The 26467-nt window shown below is 40.3% G+C and overlaps 1 protein-coding gene across 9 annotated transcripts in view; it reads right to left on the reverse strand.

The window, feature by feature from the left end:
- MEF2A (myocyte enhancer factor 2A) overlaps positions 1–26467 on the reverse strand; it is a 93357-nt gene that overhangs the window by 41397 nt on the left and 25493 nt on the right. For all 9 annotated transcript variants that reach the window (XM_079954307.1, XM_079954306.1, XM_079954308.1 and 6 more), the window contains 2 exons: positions 22893–23092; positions 14357–14560 (listed from right to left, as the gene is read on the reverse strand). In XM_079954307.1, coding sequence (XP_079810433.1) covers positions 14357–14560; positions 22893–22946 — 258 coding nt within the window. In that variant the 5' untranslated portion in view covers positions 22947–23092. The remainder of the gene's footprint in view (positions 1–14356; positions 14561–22892; positions 23093–26467) is intronic.

The following is a 26467-nucleotide window of genomic DNA, read 5'->3' on the forward strand; positions in this document are numbered from 1 at the left end:
CCTTCCCTTAGACCTCCTCCTGCTCATATTGCCTGCCTCATATCAACAACACTGTTTCCGTCTCAGCAGTAGAGGGTGAGGAGGAGGAAGGCAGTAGGTGGTGGCAGAGCAGGATGGTTGTTGGGGAGTTTCCCTGTCCTGAACTGACTGTTCCTCTGCAGCTTGCGGGGACCAGCCAGCCAGCTGCCTCCAAGTTATCTGTGTGAGGCGGTCATCATCAGAGCAGGATGGTTGCTGAGTAGTTGCCCCACCCTTTCTTGACAGTTTTTCCATGGCTCACCTAAGCACCCACCCACATCCATCTCCCTCTTCTGCTTCCCTTCTCCCTCACCTGCCAATGCTGCTGTGATGGCCCAACAGCTCTCAGAAGGCTGTTGTCATGTTGTAGCTTGCAGCAGCATTTGTAGGCAACCAAGCAAACTGCAGCATGATGACAGCATTACCTTATTATTATATGTATGTAAGCAAACTGCAATTCCACAAAGACCAGCTGCCTTTGGCCACCTCATCATCAGTGCCCTATTTCCATAATGGTGAATCCATGCTCAGAGCTCAGAAGGATGCAGATAGTAAAAGGTCACACTTCAATGAAGATTAACCTTGTCATGGTTGGAGACGGGGGGTGGGGACAGAATGGAGTAATGATCAGGAGTTAGGACTGGTCAACCTTCACTGTACTGACAAGATCTGGGGGATCAGAACTGGAGTAAATGAAAGTAAAGGTATGCCAAATGGACAAAAAGTAGCAGGTGTCAGTCATGAAGTCCGGGAGATTCTGAATGATATGACCCCCTTGTATAGAACTCTGACAACAATCCATTGCCACTGCCTTCAAATTACTGCCCCACTCCTACAGCATATAGGTCTTGGCATTCATACTATTCAGCTAACGATAAAATCTAATGCATAATATACTATATAACAATAAAGGTGTATAATAATTAGGTGACAGCATATGAAAAAGATGGTAACCAGTTAGGAACATAATTATAGTAAAAAATTATTAACAGAAAAGGCAGCAAAAAAGACCCCTAGCGTGTCAGTTAAGTGTCCAAATGTCTGTTTAAATAAAAAAGTTTTTTGTCCTCCTGCAAAAAATAGGGTGTGATAAACCTTCCTCAGTAAGGAGCTCCAAAGCCTGGGAGTAGACGCATACTCTTAAGAGACCAAACTGGAGGACTCTGAACTGAAAATGTCCAATTCCATATGTAAGTCTAAGAAAAGACCAGCGTTTTTGGTCTGATGGCCCTGCAAAAATATGAATTCTAGATGTCCAGGACTGCAAACTGACCATCTTTACAAAACAAATGGACAATGGTCTCCACTGACAGCTCTGAGGTTGCTAAATGGGACATCTACAATCAAAGTAACTAAAATAAAAACTTTGTAAGCATTACAATGCAAAACCTACTCTATGGCTCCATTTTCCAAATAGTTGACACCTCATCTAGCAATAGGAGTGATGGAGCTACCCTGGAGTCTGAAGGCTCAAGTCAAATTACATACCTGAGATGAAATCCAACCCATGAAGTTGAAAGAACTGGGGCAATATCTAACCATTCATCCCTGAAAACTGCAAGTTGGTTGGCAAAAAATACATGATGGCTGAAGTGGCTCTGGATGGAAGCAAAAAATGCTGTCTTATAGAGTTCATCCTGTCTTTATGGAAACCTGGGCAGTCTGATGCAATGGCATATGAAGTATTACTACAAATGCCAGCACAGTAAGACTAAACTGGGACCTTTGCTGATAGGATTAAAAGAAAAAAATGATGCCCCAAGAAATGCTGTATTTGCAAATGTTCTACCTGAGAAATCAGAATCTCTTCTATGTAGATCAACTAAATGGATCTACTCAGAACAACTGTTACTTGCTTTCCCCCTCCAGTATATAATCTTTTCCCTACCAAATCCAGTGCATATTCAGAATTTGCTAAAAGCAATTCATTACTTTTGCTAGCGTCGTGTGTCCATCCAGAGTAAATATTGCTAGAACAGGGTCTGGTAGAGCCTTCATAGTCAATATCCTGTAGTTAGCTTTTTCATATCTATGCTCTTCCGTTAAATGTCATGTACCTTCGCCATCTGAGAGACAATCTGTCTGCTTTGTGGACTTAAAGCCACTGCTACTCTCAGGGGCCAAGATACCCAGCACCAAAAAATTAGCTAGGTTGCTAGTCACTGGCCTGGGAGCTTCATCAGGCCCTCTAGGGAATTTTCCCACCCACTCAGACATTGCTATTTTGGTTGCAAAATGGGAAGAAAAATTAAAGTAGACATAGCACTGGGGAGGGCAGATAAGTATAAACCTTTCCATCCAGCCCAGTCATTTGATGGATACACAAACTGCCCCCTCTTCTGTTACCAGATTTGTCATTTAAGTGGGGAGAGGGCAATTATCCCCCTCGCCAGCTGACCTGCACAGGTCAGGGCAATGTGCCTTTGTCTGTGGTGTGTCCATGGCCACAGCCACCGTAGCATGTGGCCACCAAAGGGTTGGTCAAGGTTAACCATGCTGAGTTTAGTGGGAAGGGTGACTCAGTAGCTGCCAGTTCAGAATCCAAGGGATAGATTTAAGCCTGGTCTCTGTACTTGTTCTGGCCTGTCTAGTAAAATTTTGACAGATTGCTCATGGGGTTTGCCTGAACAGTTTAGGGAGAGAAGATAGTCAGTAGGAGCCGGCAAATTTGCTGCTACGCTCATCACACTTTAGAAAGGAAGTGTTCCATAGGACAATCTGAGGACAATCTTATATAACTAGTATGGCACTATATACTGAATATGGACATCCAAGACATGGGACAAAATGCCTGTTCAGCCATGCAGCTCACCTGGTGACAAGCTGATTACACACCTTTACATCATAGGAGTACAAAAAAAATACTTTTATCTGTGACTTACACTTCAATCCTCATTCCACTCATACGTAAAAGCAAACACAAGTGATGATTCTATTTTATGCTTAAATATTTTGGCACTATTCCAAAGGATTTCTACATCCTCCTAACACCTGCATAAAATTCACCATGATGCCTAATACAAATACAAGCATATTTTTAAATAATAATAAAAAACCTCACACACAATACCCAGCCTGTTATATTATTCTGTAATCCCTAATGTCAAGCAACAATTTGGCTGGATTTACTAAAACAGCCTGGTACAATGCCAGCTGGAATCAGTTTCAGTTTAATTTAACCTTGATTGAACAGAATATTCAGTTTGACTTTGTAGGTACTCAAGATTTATGCGACTGGAGGATTAATTTTTAAATGCAGGTATTAATTTCCAGGTGCAATGGAACTCTACCTAAAGTTTAATCAAATTAAAGAACATGTAAAGGCTTGCATTCACAATTCTATTTACAATTTGCAGAAAAGAGCCATCTTCTGTTATTATAGTATAGCATATTCAGTATGCTACACAATTCCAATAAAAATTAGCATTCATAAACACGCATAGGAAAATATAACCCCCATATAGCATGAAATACTATTTACATCTAATGTTAATAAAAAACATTGTAAATTTCTAATATTTACAAATAAACATGCTCTCAGGTCTTTTTTTATATACAGACATACTTCTAAGCGCTCCATTGCGCTCCACGCTTGCGCAGAAGTGCCGCTCTAGTTGCGGACTTTTGGGGGGGCGAACAGCACCCTGGAACGGATCGTGTCCGCAACTAGAGGTACTCCTGTATATAACAATGCTGTTGCAAACAACATAAAATACTTCTAAGACTGAAATCCTAAATACACTTATTAACACACTGCTGAAGAAAACAAGACTCACTGCAATCGATGTGGCTAGGAATAGGTTTATTGTGACACGAGGCAGGATAGAATGATCAATTACATTTATATTAAATTACAAATATTAATTTGCATTTATATGGTTAAAATAATCATTATGAAAAATGTTTTGTATTCACAATTTCTCCTTCAAGGTTCACTTTGGATGATCTAAGTGGGGGAGGGTTAATCTACAAATACTTCTGCTTTAATTGCACACATAAGCAATAAACAGTTGAGTTAACGGGTTGCTTTCCAGAGAAGCATAAGTCACAGAAGTGGTCACGAATGTCTACCACTTGTATTTATCGTATTTTTAATATTCTGTTGGGAGCCGCCCAGAGTGGTTGGGGAAACCCAACCAGATGGGCGGGGTATAAATAATAGTAATAGACTTGGGGTAGGCTTATGAGTCGTGGGTAGGCGGTGGGCCAAATGTCACCCCCCTCAGCAAAGACACCCGGGGTGGACTGCCTGCACCACACACCGCTTCCTCTGCCACTGAGTACATCGCAACAGTCCCATGCTCAGCTTGCCCTTGACAAATATTATTCAACATTTCTAGCAGATTCATACAAGTGGCCTTCTCCTTTTTCCATCACTGAACAGCTTGTGTGTTTTTTGGAATGAAGAAATCCAGGGGAGTTTCCAAAGCAATTTGCAGTTCTGCCTAGATGGCCACAGTTCATATCCACAAAGCCTCTGGGCACACATAAAGATAGACTTTAGAGGCTGGCCATAGAAAATTCAACAGTTTGTTACAATGTCAAAGTTAGAATGCTTCTGATTCTGCAGAACTAGTTTCTTTTTAGGTCAAGGGGGAAGGCCCATAAGTTTCATTTTTCTGGAGGCAGGTAAACCAGAATGTGTGCCAACATGCAACTATAGAACAAAATTCTGGATATTCATCATCCTGAATTATTACTATTTTAGCAACAGGGTTTTTTGACAGTTAAGTGATTGGCCAATAAGTTTTTCCATATTATCAACCTTTTCAAAAATCACCAAAGGAGCATGGCATTAAAATAATTCATTTTGCTACCGGGGGGGGGGGGCATTTTGTAGCTGTCAGCTGGATAATTCCCCCTTCCAAAAAAGAAAGTAAGCAAAAGGCATGTGTCAAAGACAAACCACACCAATTTTAATACATGACAATCCAAGAACTTATCAGATATTACATTTGCACTGCACAGGCCAACTCACTGGATTCCCAAAAATCCATCAAATTTTCTTAGCTGATGGGGTCCAACAGAAGCAAATTCGCCTTTGGGCTTTGAATGAGGCCTGTCACAAGCTACTGTAGTTCTTTGAGGACCTATCTACATCAATCTCAATGATCTTCCTAAAATCAAGAAATTTTAAAAATGTAATTCTAAGTGAGGATAAGCCCCCTCCCAATTTTCATCAGGACCACAACACTATGATCCAATGGGAGCTTTTTTTCCTATTGCTAATTTAAATACTATGTGTTCTCTGGGGATGGGTGCTGCCAATGAGATTGTGGCTGTGGAAGGAAGGGTTAAACTACCCCTCCCTGCGTGCCATGGTCCTGAGGGAACTAGCCCTAAGCCTAGGATTAGTTTAAAATATTTTAACACAGGCACAACAAATTCAGCAGTGTATCTTTTCACTTGAAAATAAGAGTGCTCTCCAAGGAAGGACAGAACAACGTAGCAAAAAATGGCACACAAACATTGACATAAGTTCACTCATTTAATTTCACCCTTCTATCAGGATCATCAAGTAAATGTCTATCTGAAAATCCAGGTGTCTGCTCTGCTTTAAGATCGGTTATTATAGAAATAGATGCAGGTGTTTGGCTGCTCATCAACTATTTCTGGGCCTGGAACAGACCAGAAGACCCTGTAAGGTTCTTATTTTACGCAGCCTTCAAAGCAAACATACTGAACTATCAATCTTTAAATGAAAACCTCTTCCTGTTCTAGAACTAAATCAGACTATGAATGTACTACTCATTTTGTGTATGAAGACATATTTATTCAACCTTGCATCTGGCAGATCTGTGCTGGTTCGTGTGTGTGCGTTTGACAATAATACTGATATATGTTTTTGAGTCTTTATTGGGACATTATCCTTCAGCATCTTCATAGAAAGGCGAAGAATTATTAATAGACTGCATAATAGATCTGCCTCTAAAACAAGAGTAGGAAATCCATTTTAGCTCAAGGGCCACATTTCCTTCTGGGAAACTTTTTAGGGGTCAGAAAAACAAATGCAAATTTTAAAGTACACCCCCCTCTCTCTTCCACTCAGACAAGTAAGAGGCATTATCAGAGTTCAAGGACATGCTCCAGTAAGGCAAAGCAGGGCCAGTGAGGGGTGTGGGCTGGGGAGAAATCAAAGGTCCCAATAGAGGTGCCTGGAGGGCAGTATTGGGTCAGTGGCTCTGAGGTTCACTACTCCTGCTCTATAGTTCAGTTCTCCCTGTCTGGGGCATGATGGGGGCTGACACTTCCCATGCAGGCAAGGCTACCTTTGAAAGCAGGCTCTGAGTACATCCATGTTTTCAAAAGCACTCTGCTGGTCTGGGACACCTTTTCCAAGTTCTTTACAGCTTCTGCCTCTGGCTTGGGATTGAAAGGGCAGAGTTCTCAGAGGTGCTGTGGGCTGCATGAGGTACATGCACTGACCATCTGTGCTATCCAAAGTGCATAGTAATTCAAGACTGACCATATTTTAAAAACAGCTACTCAGCCCAACTCAGCACAGGCCAAGTATGCTGAAGGGATGCAGCCCCTTGCTTCCAAAGCAGAAAATTTAACTCTCTAGCAGTGGTCACTTTCAGCCAATTGGAAACTCCAACTGCCACATGCGGCAAGTGAGAGATTCGACTTACCAGAGTCAGTAAGAGCCACTGAGTGATCAGGGCTTAAATGCTAAACTGCTCTTCAAAAAAAAGCAGCAACTTTAACCAATACTGTGAACTGTTTCAGTAACTGTTTCTGTTGCCACTACTGCACACTTCACAGAGCTGTTGCGCCCTAGTGTATAGGAAAACATGGAAATTACGTTCAAACACTGAAAAATACAAAAATATATTGCTGAATGAGTCTCATTTCATTTGCACCTGTTCCCGCCCAGTGATAAAGCACAGTGGGTTAAGCAAGAATAGCACAGTAAAAAGCTAAGGCAGCAAGTGAATCAACATCCATGTTGAAATTCTCTGGAAACCTAACTCATGGCCCCCCAACCCTGCACTAAAGCCATGCTTCTGCATGCGATTTCAACATTTTAAAATTGTACTTCAACTTAAGAGAGATATTAAAATGTTCTTCTTCCCGTATGTGTGACTAGCAGAAATGCTGTTTAGTGTCACACAGGACGAAAAAGAAGGTAGGTCACGTTTTAGACAACTGCCTGAACTATGTCACTTTAAATTAATGAGGGGGCTGTACTGAATAAGTGCTCTCTTAATAGAAGAGGACAGAACTAGCAGACAATGACATGCAATTTCAGAGCTTCAAAGCTGTATCGCTATCCTCGAAGAATAAAATTAAACTGTAAACATAGTTTTGGTAGCTTGCTTTTTGTAATGCATCACACAATCAACCCAGATAGTTAACTTCCAAAGATATTTAGATGCTCTAAAATGCACTGCAACTAAAAGTGGCACTTGAGTTTAGATACCATTAATGGATTCCACACTTGAAAAAGCAGACCTGGTCAAGATCATTCATAGAAGGTTCAACTAGTGTAACACTTCTCCCTAAGGTCACCTTTGAGCAGTAGTCCAAAATTTCAACCGGTCCAAAATGAGGCAGCAAGACTTACAAATGGAATTTTCTCAGCGTATGTCAGATTTTTATGCCAGATTCACTAGCAAAGATTTGTATCCAGGTGTAATTCAAGGTGCTCGTGTTAACCTTTAACGCTCTAAACCAGGGGTGGGCAACCTATGGCCCTCCAGGTGTAGTAGGACTACAGTTCTCATCTTGTCCTAAGCAGTTTGGTGCAGGGATATTTGAAGAATTGCTTCAGGATACATCTACCTATTCCTACATTTTCATCAACATCTGAGGACTGATGTGTCTTTTCTGGAAAATAATTAAGTGAAAAATTTTCCTATGCAGGTAAATCATATTAGAAAATGTTCTGATGCTTAGAGAGTCATCTAATTTAACATGATTATTTTGCTTGTATTTAGCAAACAAAACTGAACATTTTGAAACCATCTTGGCTAATATTTGTCATTGGCTTCATTTGTGGTTACTAACCAACTTCTGGAATGGAAAATTTCCACTGGAATTTTTTCAGTTTTGGAAAATTCTACTTCCTGTCATTGCTTCCAAGGTCTTGCTCCATGTCTCTGGACTCAGAAATGAGTGGGGTGGGCACAAGGGACAGGACATTTTCAATTGTGGTGCCATGACTGTACAACATCCTCCCAAGGAAGTATACTTGCATTTTAGTGAGGGGGGGGGGGGGGAATCTAGTCATCCAAGGAAGGTTTCTGAATGCTGAATAAGTATGTGTGCCACTGAATATTTTTATTTCTGTTTGTGATGCTGCTCTTGTGCTTTTCATGCGATTTCATAGTTATATTGTTTGTTTCATTTCTGGTCTTTTATTACATTTTTGTAAGCTTTGTTGGAGGTCTTCCAAGATGAAAAATGAAGCATACCAAGGACGGCAGTGGGATAAATAAAATTCTAGCAGTGATAAACTTTAAAGTTACAGGACTTTATTAGAAACTTCTGAAAGTTTGTATTTATTTTTATTTGGGTATTTATACTAGCTACTGCTTAATACATCTCAGATACTGCAAGCAGCAGTGTAGTTCACACCCTTCTCTTACAATCTGATTTAAGTTAAGTCACAAAATAGTACTTGCTCTCTTGGTTGCTCAAGAACGACTGTGAGCCTGGTAAGCAAAGCAGAGCCATCCAGCTCTACCTGCATTCAGAGAAACCCCCTTACCTAGCACTTTATCCTATGATGCAATTTTCTTGCTCTCTTGAATCTTCAGGGACTTCCGGGTTGGCGCCATCGCCGAATGGCGGACTCCCTCCGAGCTCCGGAGGGAGTCTGCTCAGCAGGGGTTGGGTCCCGCCGCGCCGGCGACGCGGGGACCCTCAAAAACCATGGGCACAGAAGCCCATGGACCTGGTGACTCGGCGGGCACCGTTTGCGCCCCCCCGACCCGCGAAGGAGCCTTTTTAAAGGCTACGGAGCGGGGGACGGGGGGTGGTGTGGTGCTATGAGTCCTCCGCTTCCCCTGCCGAGTGAAGCCGCATGCCATTCGACGGAGAGCGCTGACTTCTTCCATTGAAAATTTGGACTAAAAATAACAACCCGTGAGTAATTGGGAAATCGTATCTAAAAGGAAATAATTTTTTTTAAAATTCGGAACGAGCGGGGGAGGTGCAAAAAGGAAGTCCGCCTCCCCCCTGTTGTAGATGATTTAAAGCAAGGATCTGACAACTAAGATCGAGAGAAGGGTCTGTTTTTTATTGATAAAAGTTATTAATTTCACAATGGGAAACTACAAGATTGTGCTGGAGGAGAAAAGTGGATTGTATGAGCTAAAGTGCAACCCCCCGGGAACCGGGAGTGATCCGTGAGAGAGCCTGGAGAGGAGATATAGAGATTTTGACAGCTGTCAAAGCAGCTGTCAAAGTTGGAGAATAAAAGGAGAACTTTGTTACGATGACTTTGCCGGTTATATTTGTTACAATTTGGATATAAATTGTTGAAAACAAGGAATAACAAGTTAGTTTGACTTTTGGGTGTGATCTGGAAGAAAACTAAGTTACTGTAATCCCTCTAGAGGGAGCTTTGGGACACTACAAGAATCGTTGTAAGTGGAAAAAATACTCGTGGAACTGAACAGGACTTTTTATCTCCTGGAAAAGCTGCAAAAACGAAACACTATTTTGTCTACAGAGGTCTCTACACTAAAGGAGACAATAGATATATCTATTGAAGAACGGAAGGGACTTGACGCAAGTTTTTGTTCCTGAATAAATAAATAAAGCCTCTGTAGAGGAACTAGAAGCTTTTGGAATTAGAATGTTTTTTGCAGCGGAACAGGAAAAGAAACCTGAGGAAAGTGAGGAAAGAGAACAACAAGAATTGGACTAAGCTGGAAGTGGGAGCATTTGGGACATCCAGACTTAAAAGGATTAAGAAATAAAATTTGAGTTTTACTCTTGAATATAGAGATCTGGATGGAAGAAAAATGGACCTTCTTGAGATAAAGCTTTTCCAAGATTGGGTGTTCGAAATTAAAGACTATTAAAAAGATGGCAAAGACTATTAAAAAGACGGCAAAGTGGAGCTGAGAGAGATCTGGACATGGATGTGGGGCCTCCAGGATGACAGTAGATAGATTGACGGACATTGGGGATCGAAACCCGGAAAGGGGGGAGGGAAATTCGGAATCCAAAGGGTGTAAAACTATATTCTGAACTATGTTTTCTTTATTTTTTATTTCGTTCTGTTCTGTGTATTAAAGAGGGGAGTTCGTGGAAGGGAACAGGGGTCGATCTTGGGGGGGGGGAATTTTAAGCTGAAGGACGGTCGAATTTAAAGGGAAAGTGGTCATATAAGATGAATTAAATTGAATATTGGGCCAATTATAATAAGCTTAAAATTTGGGGTAAGAACTTGTGGAACTAATTTAATGGAAATGGAATACAAGAGGGGGTAGGGTAGGGAAGTCCTGGAAAGATGTTAATGAAAGTAAGGCCTAAATGTAAATGTTTCTTTCTTTCTTTTTTTCTTTTTCTTTTTTTCTTTTTTCTTTTATATTTTGGATTTTTCTGGAAATTCTAATAAACATGATTAAAAATAAATAAATGAATCTTCAGACCTGTAGCATGGAAAGTAGCAGGACTACCCAGAAACTGACCTCTTTGTTGCCTCATCCAGTGTTGCCACTGCTGCAAAAACCCTTGCATTACACATGGCACTGCACAAATTGCACCATGCCGCAAGCACTGAAGGCTATCCCAGTGCCAGACCCAAGTTTGCTCCTGATGCTGGCACAATGCCATGAACTGTGAAATATAACTATACAATTACATAAAATAAGGTCTGCTGAAGGTCAATGAAGTGTTGCAATTTAGTTCCATTTTCATCCACTCACTATAATTTGCTGGAACAGCCACACAAGGCATGCTGCAAGCATAAAGAGGTTCCATGCCCAAGCAAAGGGGGGGTGGAATCCATCAGCTGGCCTCATTTCCCCCCGCCCTTTTCCACTTCAATGCTAGTATTCCACTAGGAAAGTAACCTTGATTTTTACAAAGAATCAACACAAAGGATAAACATATTTACCACAGTAAATGCATTTACTCCAACCCTAAACCTTCTAGTCTAGATTTTACTGTGAAAAGGGAGGAAGGATAGTCAGACACACAGGGTACAAAAGGGAATATATCCAGAAGTCAAAGAAGCTACTGTGATACTTATAAATATAAGCTCATTGGGTAATATTCTAGATATTTCATATGGGAGGAGAGATTCTCACTGGACAGATTAATCCCCATCATCATTATTTAGATTTCTTAGCATTAGGTTGCAGGGCAGGTTACAGCAATTTACAAATTTTAAAAACAGTTAAAACAGATTGCAGTCTGTAATCACCCATGTGTTACCTGAATGTAACAGCTAAATTTTCTGGCTGACACATAGGCAAGATACTTCCATGTACAGAAGGCTCTAGCGCACAGCAAGAACTGTTGTCCATCTCTGCATATCCACAAGTATCTATACAGTATTTGCCAACTCAATAAAGGAAGAATACCTACAAATGAGCAATTCAGAATGTTGACTAAGATTATGTGTCCCACCCATCTTCACCTCAGAAACCATTTGCTACTTGCCTAAGAAGAGACACCACCCAGCTTTATACAATAATTTTCATGGTCTGGACAGTCAATAGATTCCTGTTGCACAAGTAGTACACTGAACTAGAGAACAAAGATTTATTTGTAAACGTGATTAGTAATTATGAAAGGTAACCAATTTTAGAGTCAACAAAAGAACTGGATTTACTTACTAAAGCATGGGTGGAGAATCTGTTGCCCTTCAGATGTTATTGGACTTCAACCCCCATAAGCCCAAGCCAGCATGACCAATGGTCCAGGATGATAGGAATTGTAGTCAAACACCACCTGGAGGGCTAGAGGTTTCCCATCCCAGTGTTATGGCATATAATTTAGTTTGCCCCATGATGACAACTTATCTGTGTGGATACTAAAAGCAGGAAACTAAAAAGTCTCTGGTTCTTGAAATTGTGACCAGGGTTTTTTTAAACAACATTCAGGGTTGGACAATCTAACACACAACCCACACTACAGCAAGGGGAGAACGAGGCTCTGTCAACTGAGATGAGCCCAAAGCTTCATCCAAACCCGGGAACATCAGTGAAGGAATGATTCATGGCCCATCCCTAGCTCCGAAGTTCAACTGAAGTTTGGGGTTATTTATTTGGCTCTGTATTTGCCAGGTACAAGTGCAGAACAATAACGAGTCCCCATCCTTTATCTCTAGCTCAGAGCTGCTAATGGGAGACAGAATCTGCCAAACAGGGCACTCTGAGCACCAATCAGGTAAAGAATCAAAAGCAGGTCAACACACCTAGCTCCAGCTTCAAGTTAGGAGCAGAATTCTTCTCCTCAGCTCCAAGCTTAGAGCTGGGGGGGGGGGGAGAGAGAAGAGATGCATTTCAGAGAGATGTAGCACAAGATTGGGCACAAGAACCTGCCCCTTGGGGGTGGGAGCTAACATAAGCAAGTTTCCAGTTGTTTGACAACACTCAACATAATCAGCTGGACCTTAATATAAAGTCAGCCCAAAACAATGCTATAAGTCAGGTCATGTGTGACCAGAGAACTATGAAAATCCCAAACTACTACATGCTTCCTTCAGTAACAATGCACATACTAGTCAGAACAAAACACAAGCTTCAAAAAATAAAAGTGTACAACTATGGGAGTAAACCTGGAATGAAATGTAGTTCAGCAGAAATGAGAGTATGGTTCCCCTGCAAAAGACAACTAGTGGAATTGCCTGGTTGCAAGAGAGTCATATTAAAGGATGCCCTTAGATTTGATTGGGTAAAGAAGAGTGGAAGGAAAAACCATACTGTAAAAACCGATTTTAAAAAATCTAATTTAAGCACATATATATTATTCTGCAATGCAGACACTAAATTAGTCTAACGTAGCTATTGCTAATCTCATCTCATATTTGTACAAAGACCATACTCAAGATTTTGCAGAGTTCCTGTTTTCTGAAAGGAAGAATCAGATTCATTCTCTAGAGGTACATACTTTATATAAACTACTTTGTTTTCTTCATTATCTTTATCATTAAATATATAATAAAGGGTGCTAACACAACCTGCAAAAAACAGAAAAAAAACCCTGGATATTCAGCTTTAACGTGGCAAGAATGCTGATACATTACTTGTCTGAACAAAAAGGGGAAGTACCGCATATACTCAAGTATAAGCCGACCCAAATATAAGCCGAGGCACCTAATTTTAGCACAAAAAAACTGGGAAAACTTATTGACTCAGTTCACCACACCACAAACCTGGTGTTGGCAGCAGCAGCGGAGGAAGAACAAGCAGCCCAAAAGGGATGCTTTCGGGCTGCTTGTTCCTCCTCTGCCACCGCCTACAGCAGCAAAGGCGGAGGAGAAGGAAGGAGCAGCCTGAATGGGCTCCTTTGGGGCCACCAGTCCCTCCGCCACTGCATAGGAGCTGCGGTTGGGAGAGGCGCAGCCCAGCACAGCTGCTTGTTCCTCCTCTGCCACCTGCGAGAGGCAGGCAGTGGTGGGACCAACAGCGAGAAAGGGCTCCTTTTGGGCTGCTTGTCCCTCTGCCACCGCCTCTGCCACTCGCAAGAGCAGGAATAGGAGCCTCGGTTGGGAGAGGCACAGCGCAGCGCAGCACCTCTCTCAATCGCGGCTCCTGTGCCTGCCCTTGCGACAGGCAGGCAGTGGGACCAGTGGCAAGAAAGGGCTCCTTTCGGACCGCTTGCCCCTCCGCCGCCGCCGCCTGCCTCACTGAAGTATAAGCCATGGGGGGCTTTTTCAGCATAAAAAATGTGCTGAAAAAGTCGGCTTATACTCAAATATATCCGGTATATCTCAAAGATGCCAAGAAGATATAATATGTTATTGTTCAATATGCTGAGTGTATTTCAGCAAGAATGCTTTTATCAAGGGCTTGCTTTCTTATTCCTTAGTGAACTCGTGCCATACAAGCTCTTCTGTAACAGAAGGGTTTGTGATCATTTGGCATCTTTGCAATATATTTCTCCTTTCTGTTTGTCATCCTTGGATGCTTCCTGGTTTTGTTGTGTTTCAATTAAATCCATGCAATGCCTTATGAGACAGATTCCTTCAGGAGCAACCTCCAGTGATTTATTCATGTTTGTTACCCATCTTGGAGAGCTTTGGATAAAGTAATGTATCATTTAAAATACTGTTGATTGAAATTAATTACTTTAGTTACTGTCCAGAAGGGTATGGTTGGCTTTACTAAAACTATATGAGGTATGAGGATATTCATGGTTACAGTTTTGTTACCTCGACAATATCAGAGTTGGTTCTGCTCTCATGGGGTTCGTTGTATTCTGTATACTTGAGTAGAACTTTGTCCATATCCGTGCTGGCATATTGAAAGAGTTTGTTAGAACTGTTAAAAATGATGAGTGCTATTTCACAGTCACAAAGCACACTCAGTTCATAGGCTTTCTTCATTAATCCAAACTTCCGTTTTGTGAAGGTCACCTAGACAGAAGAAGTGAGAAAGGAATTTGAGAAAACCCACTGGCAAGCAATGTGAGTATGCACTCATTACAAATGGACCATCAAATTGCCACATTTAAACATATGAGCAAAATAGGTTTGAATTCATCATCATCATTTTATTTGTATGCCGCCTTTCCATAGTTAAAACAATGCAGCTTACAATATGTAAAGATTTACATAATTACAAACATAACAAAGTAGTCATTAAAAATAAATGAAACACATCAAAAACTGTATAACCAAACTGAACATAAAAATAAAGATACAAAAAAATAATATAAAAAACAGCAGCAAAACTCCAGGTTTCCAAGCTGATTTGGGAAACCAGGACATAAAATTCAAGCAACAGCTAAATACAGGGTAATATACCATACTTGTTACATGAAGGTTACATCTAGGTTTTATGCCAGCTAAGCCATGTAACCACCTGGTTGTGAATGATTACACAAGGAAAGGGGATCCAATAATTTGTTGGCACTATTCAATACTACATCAGAGGGAACTTATGTTGCCCTATGGGCTTACAGACAACATGCCCTGATGTAAATTGATTAGAGATTTTCTTACAATCGCATGGTATATAAATGTTGTTTAATAAAATAAGCAAGTGTACTCTCAAGACGGCTCAACTGGCCCCCTCCAACTGAACTTTGTCACTCTGCATCCCATGTTTATGCCTTCAGCCACAATTTGATGCTATAGGAAGGTCAGGCAGAGAGTTCCTGAGCTCCCAAGTCATTTAGCTCACTATGGATATCCTGGCCAAGCAAAACAGGCATAAATAACCAGACTGTCACTTCCTGAGCTGGACGTGCAACAAGGTCAGTGTGACTTGGGAGGGGGGAAGTATCTGCAACAGAGAACAAACCAATAAACCTGGTTAGAAAGCAGAGGCCCAGTAGATTTTCAACTAATCTAATTCATTGTGCAAATGTCTGGAGACTAAAACAAAACAGAATGTTTGAGGAGCAACACACACAACTTTCACGCACATTTCATGAACATTTTGGTTCTTCAAGCATGGGAGTAACGTAGCTTCAACGGTGCTCTTAATCAAAGCAGATATATTACTCGTCTGAAGTAAAGGGGTTGGGAACATGCGACCCTTCAAGTAGTTCTACTCAAAACTCCTATCAGCCTCAGCCAGTTGATGGTCAGAGATAATGGGAGTTGTAGTCCAACAACATCTGGAGGGCCACAGATTCCCATCAGTGATCTAAGGAATGTAGAGAATCTAGGATAGTCTTCCTTATTGTTGTTACTAAAAGCTATTCCATTATAGAAGCTAGTGTGTGAAACTGCTCCAAGACTCAGGCTTTTCCCACAGAAACACAACGAAGTTGGTCCCACAGGAACACAGAATTTCTACTGCAGAAGAATAAACCAAAGCATTATAAAGTTGTTCTTTATCTGAATCCGTCCATGTGCTCATTCGTGCTTCTTTCTGGGACATTGGCCAAACGTGTGTAAGAAGTGGGACCAAGAGTCAAATAAAGTACATAGATATACACAAATCTGGCACACATCCAGAAAGGAAGTTCACATAGCCCTGTTAGGAATGCATTCCTAGATGAAATTATTTCATGGCAAACTTCACGGGGTGGGGAGTTTGTCTACCAGATACTGTAACTAGAAAAAGAATATCCAGAGCTGCCAAAGACAGAGCTTAAGCATGTCTAATCTACAAAGTTCTATTCAGGAATTCATCTGCATAATTTAAGAAACCCACAGAAATGACTGAGGTCAATGTGATATGTGGTTAGCAGCTCTAAAAACAGAACAGACTCTGTCTACCTGCCTCTAGCAGCAGAACCAATTCTTCCTACATATTGTAAGCCAAATCTTTGCAGCATAGAAGCACATCTGGAAATCAAGCAAACTGTTGGAGGCACTGTGAAATACTCATTTCTTAGAAGAAAAGTGATGATGCTCAGATTCCCTTCTTCAAAATAGGCAAAATACCTCCCGGGCAAAAACAAATAAACCCCTCTCAAAAATCAAGCAACAACCCTCACCCCACAAAAAGAAGCAGGCAGTCTGCCCACCTAAACATCAGCAACAAGAGAAAGCTTTAAAATCTCAGTTTAAAAATGGGGGGGATAGGGCACCCTCAGCAGATACAGGGGGGCATTTTGAGTGTGCCATGTTGTCCATGGACACCACATGGGGGTGTTCATTCTAAACCAATTACAATATTCTGCCAGTGGACAGAACATCTATTAATACCTTACCCAAGATTTTCTTGGAAGTATTCATTTTATTCTTATGAGTTTTAGAGAAACAGTGAGGTGTAGTGCTCAGAGAGCTGGACTAGGATCTGGGAGAGCAGTGTTCAAATCCCACTTGGCCAATGAGTGACTTTGGGCTAATCACTGCCTCTTGACCTAACCTACCTCACAGGCTTGTTGTGGGGATTAAATGAGTAGGAGGATGATATAAATTCAATAAATAATAATAACAGTCACAAATGCACTTATGAAATAACTGGAAAAGTTTTACGTTTTGGTTCAGAGCAGCAACCTTTAAAAAGTGATAACATATAACCCGTAACCAAAAGATTCTCAAAGTTAAATAAGCATTGATTAGAAGAGTTATGATTTAGTTATTGTTCTCAGCTCAATAATTTTATCTGACTCAGATAATGAGCTTTACAATTAGGTCAATGCACCAGCAGCACTGCTCTAAGTACAGATGGAATTGGGTTTTCCATTAGGCTGCCTGCATTAGCTCCATAAGCTGAAATGATTTCTTCAAGTAAAAACTGTTGTCATACAATTGCTAACCATTTTCAAGAATAAGTTGCTGGAGTAGTATATGTGCTTGTGCTGATAAAAACATGTTTTTGGGGTACAAAATTCCTTTTTTAAAAATATTTTTATGGGGTACAAAATTCCTAAAGCTATACTATTGTGGACATAGGTAACTGCTCAAGAAGCTACAGAGCTTAAGCCATAAGCCCTTTAGAAAATAAAAAAGGCAGATTTGTAAACAGTAAATTCACAAGTGGTTTTAGATTTTGTGAAACACAATGGCAAAGGCTCTGGGTAAGTGAGGAGTAAAATATGGACCAGCAGCAGTAAGAACTCTCTTGCCTAACTTCAGACTACTTTGAAGCAGGTCACAGGACATGCTTACAAACCTTTGGTGATATAAAATGATGGGGGGGGGGAGATTCCTGCCCAGGCAGTATCATTCCCACAGTTTCAAAAGGACGGGGCTGGGGGAGTAGTGCACATGCAGGTCTTCTCTGTATACATTCAGAGCAACAAAAGACTGTAATTTAAGGACAGAGATTGAATAGAAGCATGTAAATCCCAAAGGTCAGGTTCAGGGTATCTGCTCATCCAGCAGAAAGAGAGAGCTGCTCTTGGTAGGTAATTCCAATGTTTGGAGGGATCAATTGTGCTTGTGATAGATGAGGTGGTAATCACTGCATGTGAACATGTTTGACACTTGAGGGTACTCTTTTTTGTTCCTGAACAAGCATAGACAGTGACCAGGAGTGGCTTTTGTCAGCTCCAGCCCCTTTTGACAACACAGGATTGTGCTACTCTTGTACATACAGTGGACACTTGGGTTGTGAACGTGATCCGTGCGGGAGGCACATTCGCAACCCGCAGCGCCACATCTGCGCACGTGTGGGTTGCGATTCGGCGCTTCCACGCATGCACAAAGCACGATTTAGCGCTTCTGTGCATGCACCGAAACCCAGAAGTAACCTGTTCTGGTACTTCCAGGTTTGGTGCGGTGCGCAACCTGAAAACACACAACCTGAAGCGTCTGTAACCGGAGGTATGACTGTACTTCTGTAACTTCTAGAAGGGACAGCAATAAACCTGCATCTTATGCACATTACACATGACTATATGTGCTTGGCTTTCTCTCTCTCTGCTTGTCTACTTCCTCCTCTCTTCTGTTGCTCCACAAACCTGAACTTGCCTGGGCAAGTACCACTCTGTACACCCTGGAAGCAGGGTTCTTTGGGCTGGCAGAATGGTGGCTCTGTGAGTGGTGGGGATGCTCTCACAAGAACTCACAGAACAATTTGAGTTCCCATAAGAGCATCCTAACCACTCCCAGAACCACTGAACGACTAGCTAAACACAGGGTGTGCCAAGTAGGACTTGCCTGGAAAGACCACGAACTTACAAAACTCTCTTTGCACTGGGTCTGCTTGGGTCTTCCAGTTTCCTCCCACCTGATTCTGCCCTTACAGGCAGCCTTATAGAAGGTGGGCTGCCTAGCTGCAGGGCAGCTATTTCTTCCTTCCATAGAGGGGGACTAAGCACATGCCCCACCTATAATCTGAGTAATAATGGCTTTGCAAGCAATTTTACCTATATGAGATTTTTGCTTTATATGCATAACCCTTGGAACTGAACCCGCATGAACGATGGGAGTTGCCTTTATTGTAATGCATTTTACAGGGATTGTCAATGAAAACTATTCCGAAGCTCATGCAGGTGAAGAATGCTGTAGCTCACCACCTAACGAACACTGGAAAGCAAAAATAAATTGAACTGTACTAGTTATCTGCCGTTTCTGGGTCCACGTGCAAGCTGCTGGTTCTTATTTTGAACTCCTTCAATGATGGAGAATAACCTGGAAGATCATTTCTCCCTTGAGCTGCCTGGACAGTTCGTCAGTTTTGAAGTAAAGACATCTGCTATAAGGTCAAATACACCTCTTTGCTTAGGACCTTTTGCAGAGATTACAAGACTTATTTCAGAAGGCTTCTGGAGGCAATTAATAGGCAGTTCCAAGTTCATTTGATGTTTACAAAGTTTCACAAGCTTTTTGATTTTGGCATCTTATGTTTAATTGCCGTATTTAAATGTTCTGTGATATTTTTATGTAAAACTGCTTGCAGCATAGAAAAGGTATATAGATGTAAATAAGAAGTTTATTAACACAGACTATGCTTATGTAAAAGGTCAGCCCAAGGAGAGTTGAAATTAGACCATTTCAAATGCTGAAACAAAATGAAATGCAACAAATTTACTTTTGCTGTTACTTAGGGTAGGTATTACGCAATGAAATGGACAACTATTACTATACTTAAGGGTCAGACTGTAAAGATACAGAGGAGACATGTGAAAAGCATTCCCCCTGCAATTGCACTAACCCAGTTAACTGGCACTCACAATAATTGCAACAAACTTCTTCCAAACCCCAATTTCTCTTTTGCTTCACATAGCAGACAAGGAAATTTACCAAAATGTATTATCTAGTTCTATATCCATATATTGCTCAGCACCAAAAAGACATTACATTTTTAATCCATCGAAGAGCACAGAGTGATATACATGGCTCTCCTCCCACCTTCTCATTTTACCCTTACAGGATGCCGTTGCTTCAAATTGCCTTTAGAAAACTGCATAGTTTGGGCAGCAACTGTGAGCCAATCACACAACTTATGTCTCACAGGGAAAAACACACTCCATTGTGGCAAAATAACAACATAATCACATAGTGACAAGTTCTTCAGACACACCCCTGCTCTGTGACTATTCTCAATAAATTGAGGCTTATCCTGTGACTTCTAACTACATGGTAACAAGCTATACACAACTTGGTTTCCGTGTGTTATAAAGTTACCATTTGAACAAAATGATAATCCATGCATATCTCTTAATAAATGTTCATAAATGGTTTGCAACAGTAAGAATGCCAACAACATTCAATAAAATCACCTAAAAAATAAAATAAAAACAAGAAAATAGACAACTGTGTATCAGAAATAAACCTGAGCAGTATACTAAATAAAAATTTTAAATGTAAGCATCAAGAGTCCAGAGAAGTATGCGTAAAGTTAAATTTTCAAAAGGCTTTTAAAAATCATTCCTGTCACCACCTGACAAATTACCTGAGAGAGACCATGGGGGATGCTGTCACTGATAAAGTCATTTTCAAGTGACAATCCACTAGTCATCAAACAGCAAGATCTCCTCATAAGATCTTAAAGATTAATTTAATATGATCCAGGGAGGAACTCATCAAAGTACCCTGGTCTCATGTTGTTTAGGGCTTTAAACATCAACAGCAAAACCATCAACTTGGCTCAAAGTATAAAGCAGGCAGTACCTGAATATAAGGCTCCCCTTTTTTTTTTCCAAATTCTGACCGTGAAAAGTTAAAGTGTGGCTTAAATTCATGACCTTATAAAAGCTGGCATTTACGATATCACTACTGAAACAAACATACGGTAAAACAGAACGGGTGTGAGTGCCTGCTGAATTTTAAGGGAGCTGCTTATATTTGGGTATTGTCTTTTTTTTCTTTTCTCCGCTTGAATTTTAAAGGTGTGGCTTATATTCAGGTGAGGCTTATATCTGAGCCAATACAGTATATAAACCTGGGTGTCTCATTAAACACCCTAACAAATGCTCCAGTGGTGGGGTTAGATTAGTAGGGGAGATGATAAGCAACTGGTAGGGTGGAGAAAAGGAACAGTCTAGATAAGAAAAGCAGTGGATGTCACCTACCCACTGAGTAACTTATAAGGGTGGCCTCAAGTGCAGCTTTCTTCTTCAGGACAAGCAGTTACTTCTTCAGGACAAGTAGTTAATCTCAGCCCACCCACGTGTATTGCGTACCCAACCATTTCACTGACACTGTGTGGGGATTTGCCCACATTAAAGCAATCCATCTTAGACTGAATCGTAAGTGGAACCGCTATAACCAAGCTTAAAGTGAACAGCCCATTTTTCCTCTTTTGCTATAAAAACATCTAAAACCAGAACAATGCATTTGAGAAAGCATAAAATGATTTCAACTTTGCACAACAGTGAAGGGCAGGCCTTCTCAGTGTTTTATTAAGTCCATCAGGGGCTTTAATATGTTTACAGAATCTAATGTTGCAAAAACATAACAAAAAATTCTTAGAAGGTCACAGACCTGATAAGCATTTGCAAAATGCTTTTATACACTTAATTCATGGGGAAAAGTTCTCTTATGGGGAAAAGTTCTCTCTTAATTGTTAACAAAGAAGACTATTTGATGATGCTGACACTGAGTCCCTTTGATAGCCCAGTTACAACGATTTATTCCATCTAGCTCAATTATATAAATGGCCTACAGCTCATTCAGGCAGATAAGAGTTTGTAATTACCACTACAATGGCAGTCTCATGTTAATTATAATCCCCCAGAGTATCAGTTATTTTGTATACAGGATAGAGCTGAGGTATAATCCTATCTGAAGAGGAATGTTTTAAGACTTCCCTCACTATGTACTTAGTAATAATAGTTTAAGACAGATAGCGCTGCCACTATCTTGTGTCTGTAAAGGAACACACATAATAAAAGTACAGCTAAATAATAGCAATAGTATATTTCTAAACAAGAACTGGCTGAAAACATGAAAAGTTTCCTTACTACTGTATTCATCTTACTGAACAAATACAGTTAAAATGCTGATTTAATGTCAGATGCTGGGGGTTTCCCCCCATAAAAGATACAAGTTTGTTTTTGATTTTGCCAATAGGTTAAACTGATATCTTCCACAACCACCCCCTTAAGTCAGTAAGTGTTGATAGTTTCAACAGGAAGCTGGCATAAACCTTTTTTTGGTAGTAAACTTTGAGAGAAAAGAGTACTTTGGAGCCTCTCTTATAGACTGCTGTATCCGTGTCAATGAAAATTTGTATCCATGTCAATGGAATTTTGCCAGATTAATATGTTGGGGGTGGGAAGCAGACAACAAAAGAGGCCAACCAATTAAAAAACAATATTAGGCAGATGCAATTTACAAAGCTAGTAGAAAATATCTAAATCAGTTATGGCCAAACTTGGCCCTCCAGCTGTTTTGGGACTACAACTCCCATCATCCCTAGCTAACAGGACCAATGGTCAGGGATGATGGGAATTGTAGTCCCAAAACAGCTGGAGGAGCAAGTTTGGCCATCACTGATCTAAATGTTGTCATGGCTTAGAACTGCTAGGATTGTGAGATCTTAGTTATTATTCTATATTTTATACTTTTTCTTATTGGTTGTTTGGTCACATGACTCACACATGACTCAAACAGTATCTGCTCTGTCAACAAAGTGTGTGGAGCCAGATGCTGTTAAATCAAGTTATTGGCAAATTAATGACACAATTACTTACTTAAAGCATTTTATCCCAATTCTTCAGTCAAAAAACCTTCCATAGCACCTTATACTGCATAAGATCAATAAAAGTAAGACAAATCTCCAAACAGGCTTACAATCTAATAGATATGGCACAAGAGGAAAAGGAGATGAGGAGGACTCTGCTATTGGGGAAGCCATATGAAATGACCACCTTTGCTTAACATTATTATTTCTCACCTGTCTGTTCCGTTCGTCCATTATTCTTGTGATCTGTATTTTCTTCCTCCCCATTTTCACTTTCCTTCTTTATAATCCAGAAGCACACAAGTAAAAGTATCCACAAATTTTGTATCCTAGCACATGATAGATAGTTGTCTTCCAGGACTAAAGCCTAAATTCTTTTCCACGACCATGCACTGTGCAGTTGTAACGAAAGCCTAGAATGGAAAAACATTAAAATTGGTTTCTGATGTCAGAAGTACATATTTCACATCACAAATGTTTACATATTACAAGTCAAATGCAAGACAACCCAGCCTCTTCTCTGATCAGAATGAAATACAGTGAATTATATCATATGATGTGTTCAACTGTACTCTGATCAAGACATAGACTTCAGTCACAGAACCCAATTCAAAAGTTTGCATTTGTTAGTTACCCAATGGTTTAGAGGTACAAAAGTCAAGAACTTTTTTTAAAAAAATATATCCTGAGCCAGTCCTTCAGCTGCAACTATTTTATTCTGTCAGTGCAATTTTAGAAGTATCACAATTATTTGATATCTTATTGTGGACAGAAATGTAGCAATAACACACGTTGCATTGGCGCAATTTATTTCTGTTTTATATATTACATTATAGAAGTCAAAGTATTTAGCAGTTGTGTTTTAGTACGGACATGCAGAAAACTAGCACAAAAGCAAGACTCTTTCCAACATTTTGCAATATGAAGTTGAACTAAATTGAAGCCCAAACTGCCTGGGTTTTGCTCCACCAGTTACTCTCCTGGTTCTTCTTTCTGGAGAATAGTGCATGCTCAAATAGAAGATGCTATTCAAGAACAAAACATCTTTTGAATGCCGTTTAAAAATAAATCCATTCTGAGACTTCTCCATGTAGCACTCCATTTTCCCAAAAGACTATTTCACAGGAACATACAGGCTGACAAATAGCTGAGAAATTCAAGGTTATATTCATTACTGTAAAACTTGCAAGTTTTCACACATCACTAACAAGCCAATTACCAATCCAACACTTCTTTGCTGCTTGCAAACTTTTCCAATAAGCCTGTGTCACCATCCACATAAATGAAAAGGCTTGCAAGCTGAAACGTGTGCATATGTACTGGGGCTCACAAGTTACATTTTCCTTAAAAATGTAGAAACTTCCTCAGAAATGAGATTATATATATCAGAGACTGCAAATACTAAGCAGATACTACACATTGATGTTTCGGGACCCAATCAAATATAATCCAGGTTAGTACCAAACACACTTTGCCTGATTCCAGCCATTGTGAACTATGGTGAGAGAAAACCAGGAAGGAGGAGAATGGAATCTGCTTGTGGGGAGTAAAGGGAACACAAAGTACAAGTCTGTGAGTCCTCTCAAAGCAACAGGTTTCTAAATTGACCGCATGACAATACAGGTACAGGAAAAGGTAGGAGTTGGTTAAGTCAACATAAAGGCAAGTGAATGCATTAAGCTACCATGCATGGAAGCAACAATATATAGACACACAAGGCATTTTGAGCAAATGAACCTTCCTATCTTTATTATTCTCCATGGGCAAGGTGTGTGTGTGTGTGCATACATATTCAACGTTCAAAGTAAAAAAAATCTGCACTTGGTATCCTCAAGCCTTGGGCCTATGGCCCTATGTAAAGATGCTCATCTTGAACACAGATCTGCAAATACACTTCATCACTGGCAAATGAACCTTTTGTTTAGCTAATGCACAGAATCAAGCAGTTCCCTGAGCCTATTGAAGTGCCGTGTCTTCACTTTATACTCCAGAGATACTAAATAAGCAGCAGGACTGCTTGTTGTCAGGGTGAAATCAGGAACATCCCCACATGTGTTCAGGCACATGAAGAATTGGGTGCTGAATCTTGGAAACAACACTGCAAGACTTCTTGCTGCTTTTTAGACATCTGACACTGGATTAAAGAAGTGGGAAGAATCGAAAGAACTACCATGGACTGGCTATTAAGACCAGCCATGGTCTACAGACCGTTGGCCCCAATCCAAGTCTGCCAAAGTACCTTAATTAAAAAAAATAGGATTGATTACAGAGTTTGCAGTCTTCTAAATCTTTCCCATAAAGGGGGAAATGGCTTACTGAAATCAACACAAATTGTCTCAGTCACCTGTCACAAAATGCACTACCTTTCAGCCATGTATAGGAGGTAATGATAAAGTGGGCGATGGATATCGGTCATAATATCGAGTTTGAAAGATGGTTGGAACTATGGAATAACAACATAAAGTTTACGGCTTGTATGGCATTGAGGGAAAATATCTGGAAAATGATGTATAGGTGGTATCACACGCCGGCAAAACTGGCAAAAATGTATAGATTAAAGAATAAAAGTTGCTGGAAGTGTGGAGAAGCAGAAGGCGACCTCTACCATATGTGGTGGTCTTGTAATAAAGTGAAAGTGTTTTGGGAATTAATTTATAACGAACTTAAAAAAATCTTTAAATACACCTTTCCCAAAAAACCGGAAGCCTTCTTGCTGGCAATGCCAGGCAAAGAAATTCAAAAAGAGGACAAAATGCTATTCCTCTATGCCACCACAGCCGCAAGAACCATGTTGGCGCAAAACTGGAAAACGGAAATAATACCTAGCATAAGCGACTGGAAAGTAAAAATGGTAAACTATGCTGAACTTGCTAGATTAACAGACAGAATACGAGATCATGATGAACAGAAATTTCAAAAAAACTGGAGTAAATATTGGAAATATATTGGAAATGAACTCTAGAAAGCACTGGCGGTTTTAGGATTAACACTTACAGAGAAAAATTAATATTTAAGATTAAAAAGAAAATACGTGATCGTGGAATTTATTTGATACTTACCAAAAGGGTGGAAGGGAGTCCAGGGCTCTTAAATAGAGCCCAAATGTAGAGAATTTTTTGTTGGTGTATTTGTTTTTGTTTGTGCTTTGTATAAACGAGGAGAGAGAATGTAAATTATCTAGAATTAATATGTTTATTAATAAGTGTATTTTGTTCTTTGTTCTTTTTTCGATGTGTGTGATTGTACATTTTGAATAAAAATGTATTTAAAAAAAAAATGGATAAGAGGAATATAATTTGAGAAATTCCATTTGAATATTCCTCTGACATCTAAGTCTTGTTTTAGAGCTTAGAATATCATTAAAATGTCCAGGAGACAAAGTTAGAAGAAATTGAAAATGGAAACATATGTTACCATTGGCTCAGAGTGTAAAATACAGCTTTGTGTAGACAAAGAGTGCCAATGTGTCCTTGATATAAATACTACCCCTTTTTACATCATGGAGCAGGCTACATTTAGGAAGGTAGCACTACTGAATACAGATGCCACCTGCACATGGCATCCTTAATTGAAATAAGATCCTTAGCAAGGGAAGAGGGTAACAAAAGGATGAAAGCACAGGAGATACCTTTGCCCAATACTCTGAAGAGCCACTACCAGTCACGCAGCTGGGCTAGACAGACAAGCAGTTTGACTTGCTGTAAGATAGCTTCCTGCCTCTGTTGAGGAATACAGTGGTACCTTGGGTTAAGTACTTAATTCGTTCCGGAGGTCCGTTCTTAACCTGA

Source organism: Podarcis cretensis, assembly GCF_951804945.1.
Source record: "Podarcis cretensis genome assembly, chromosome: 14".
Lineage (NCBI taxonomy): Eukaryota > Metazoa > Chordata > Lepidosauria > Squamata > Lacertidae > Podarcis > Podarcis cretensis.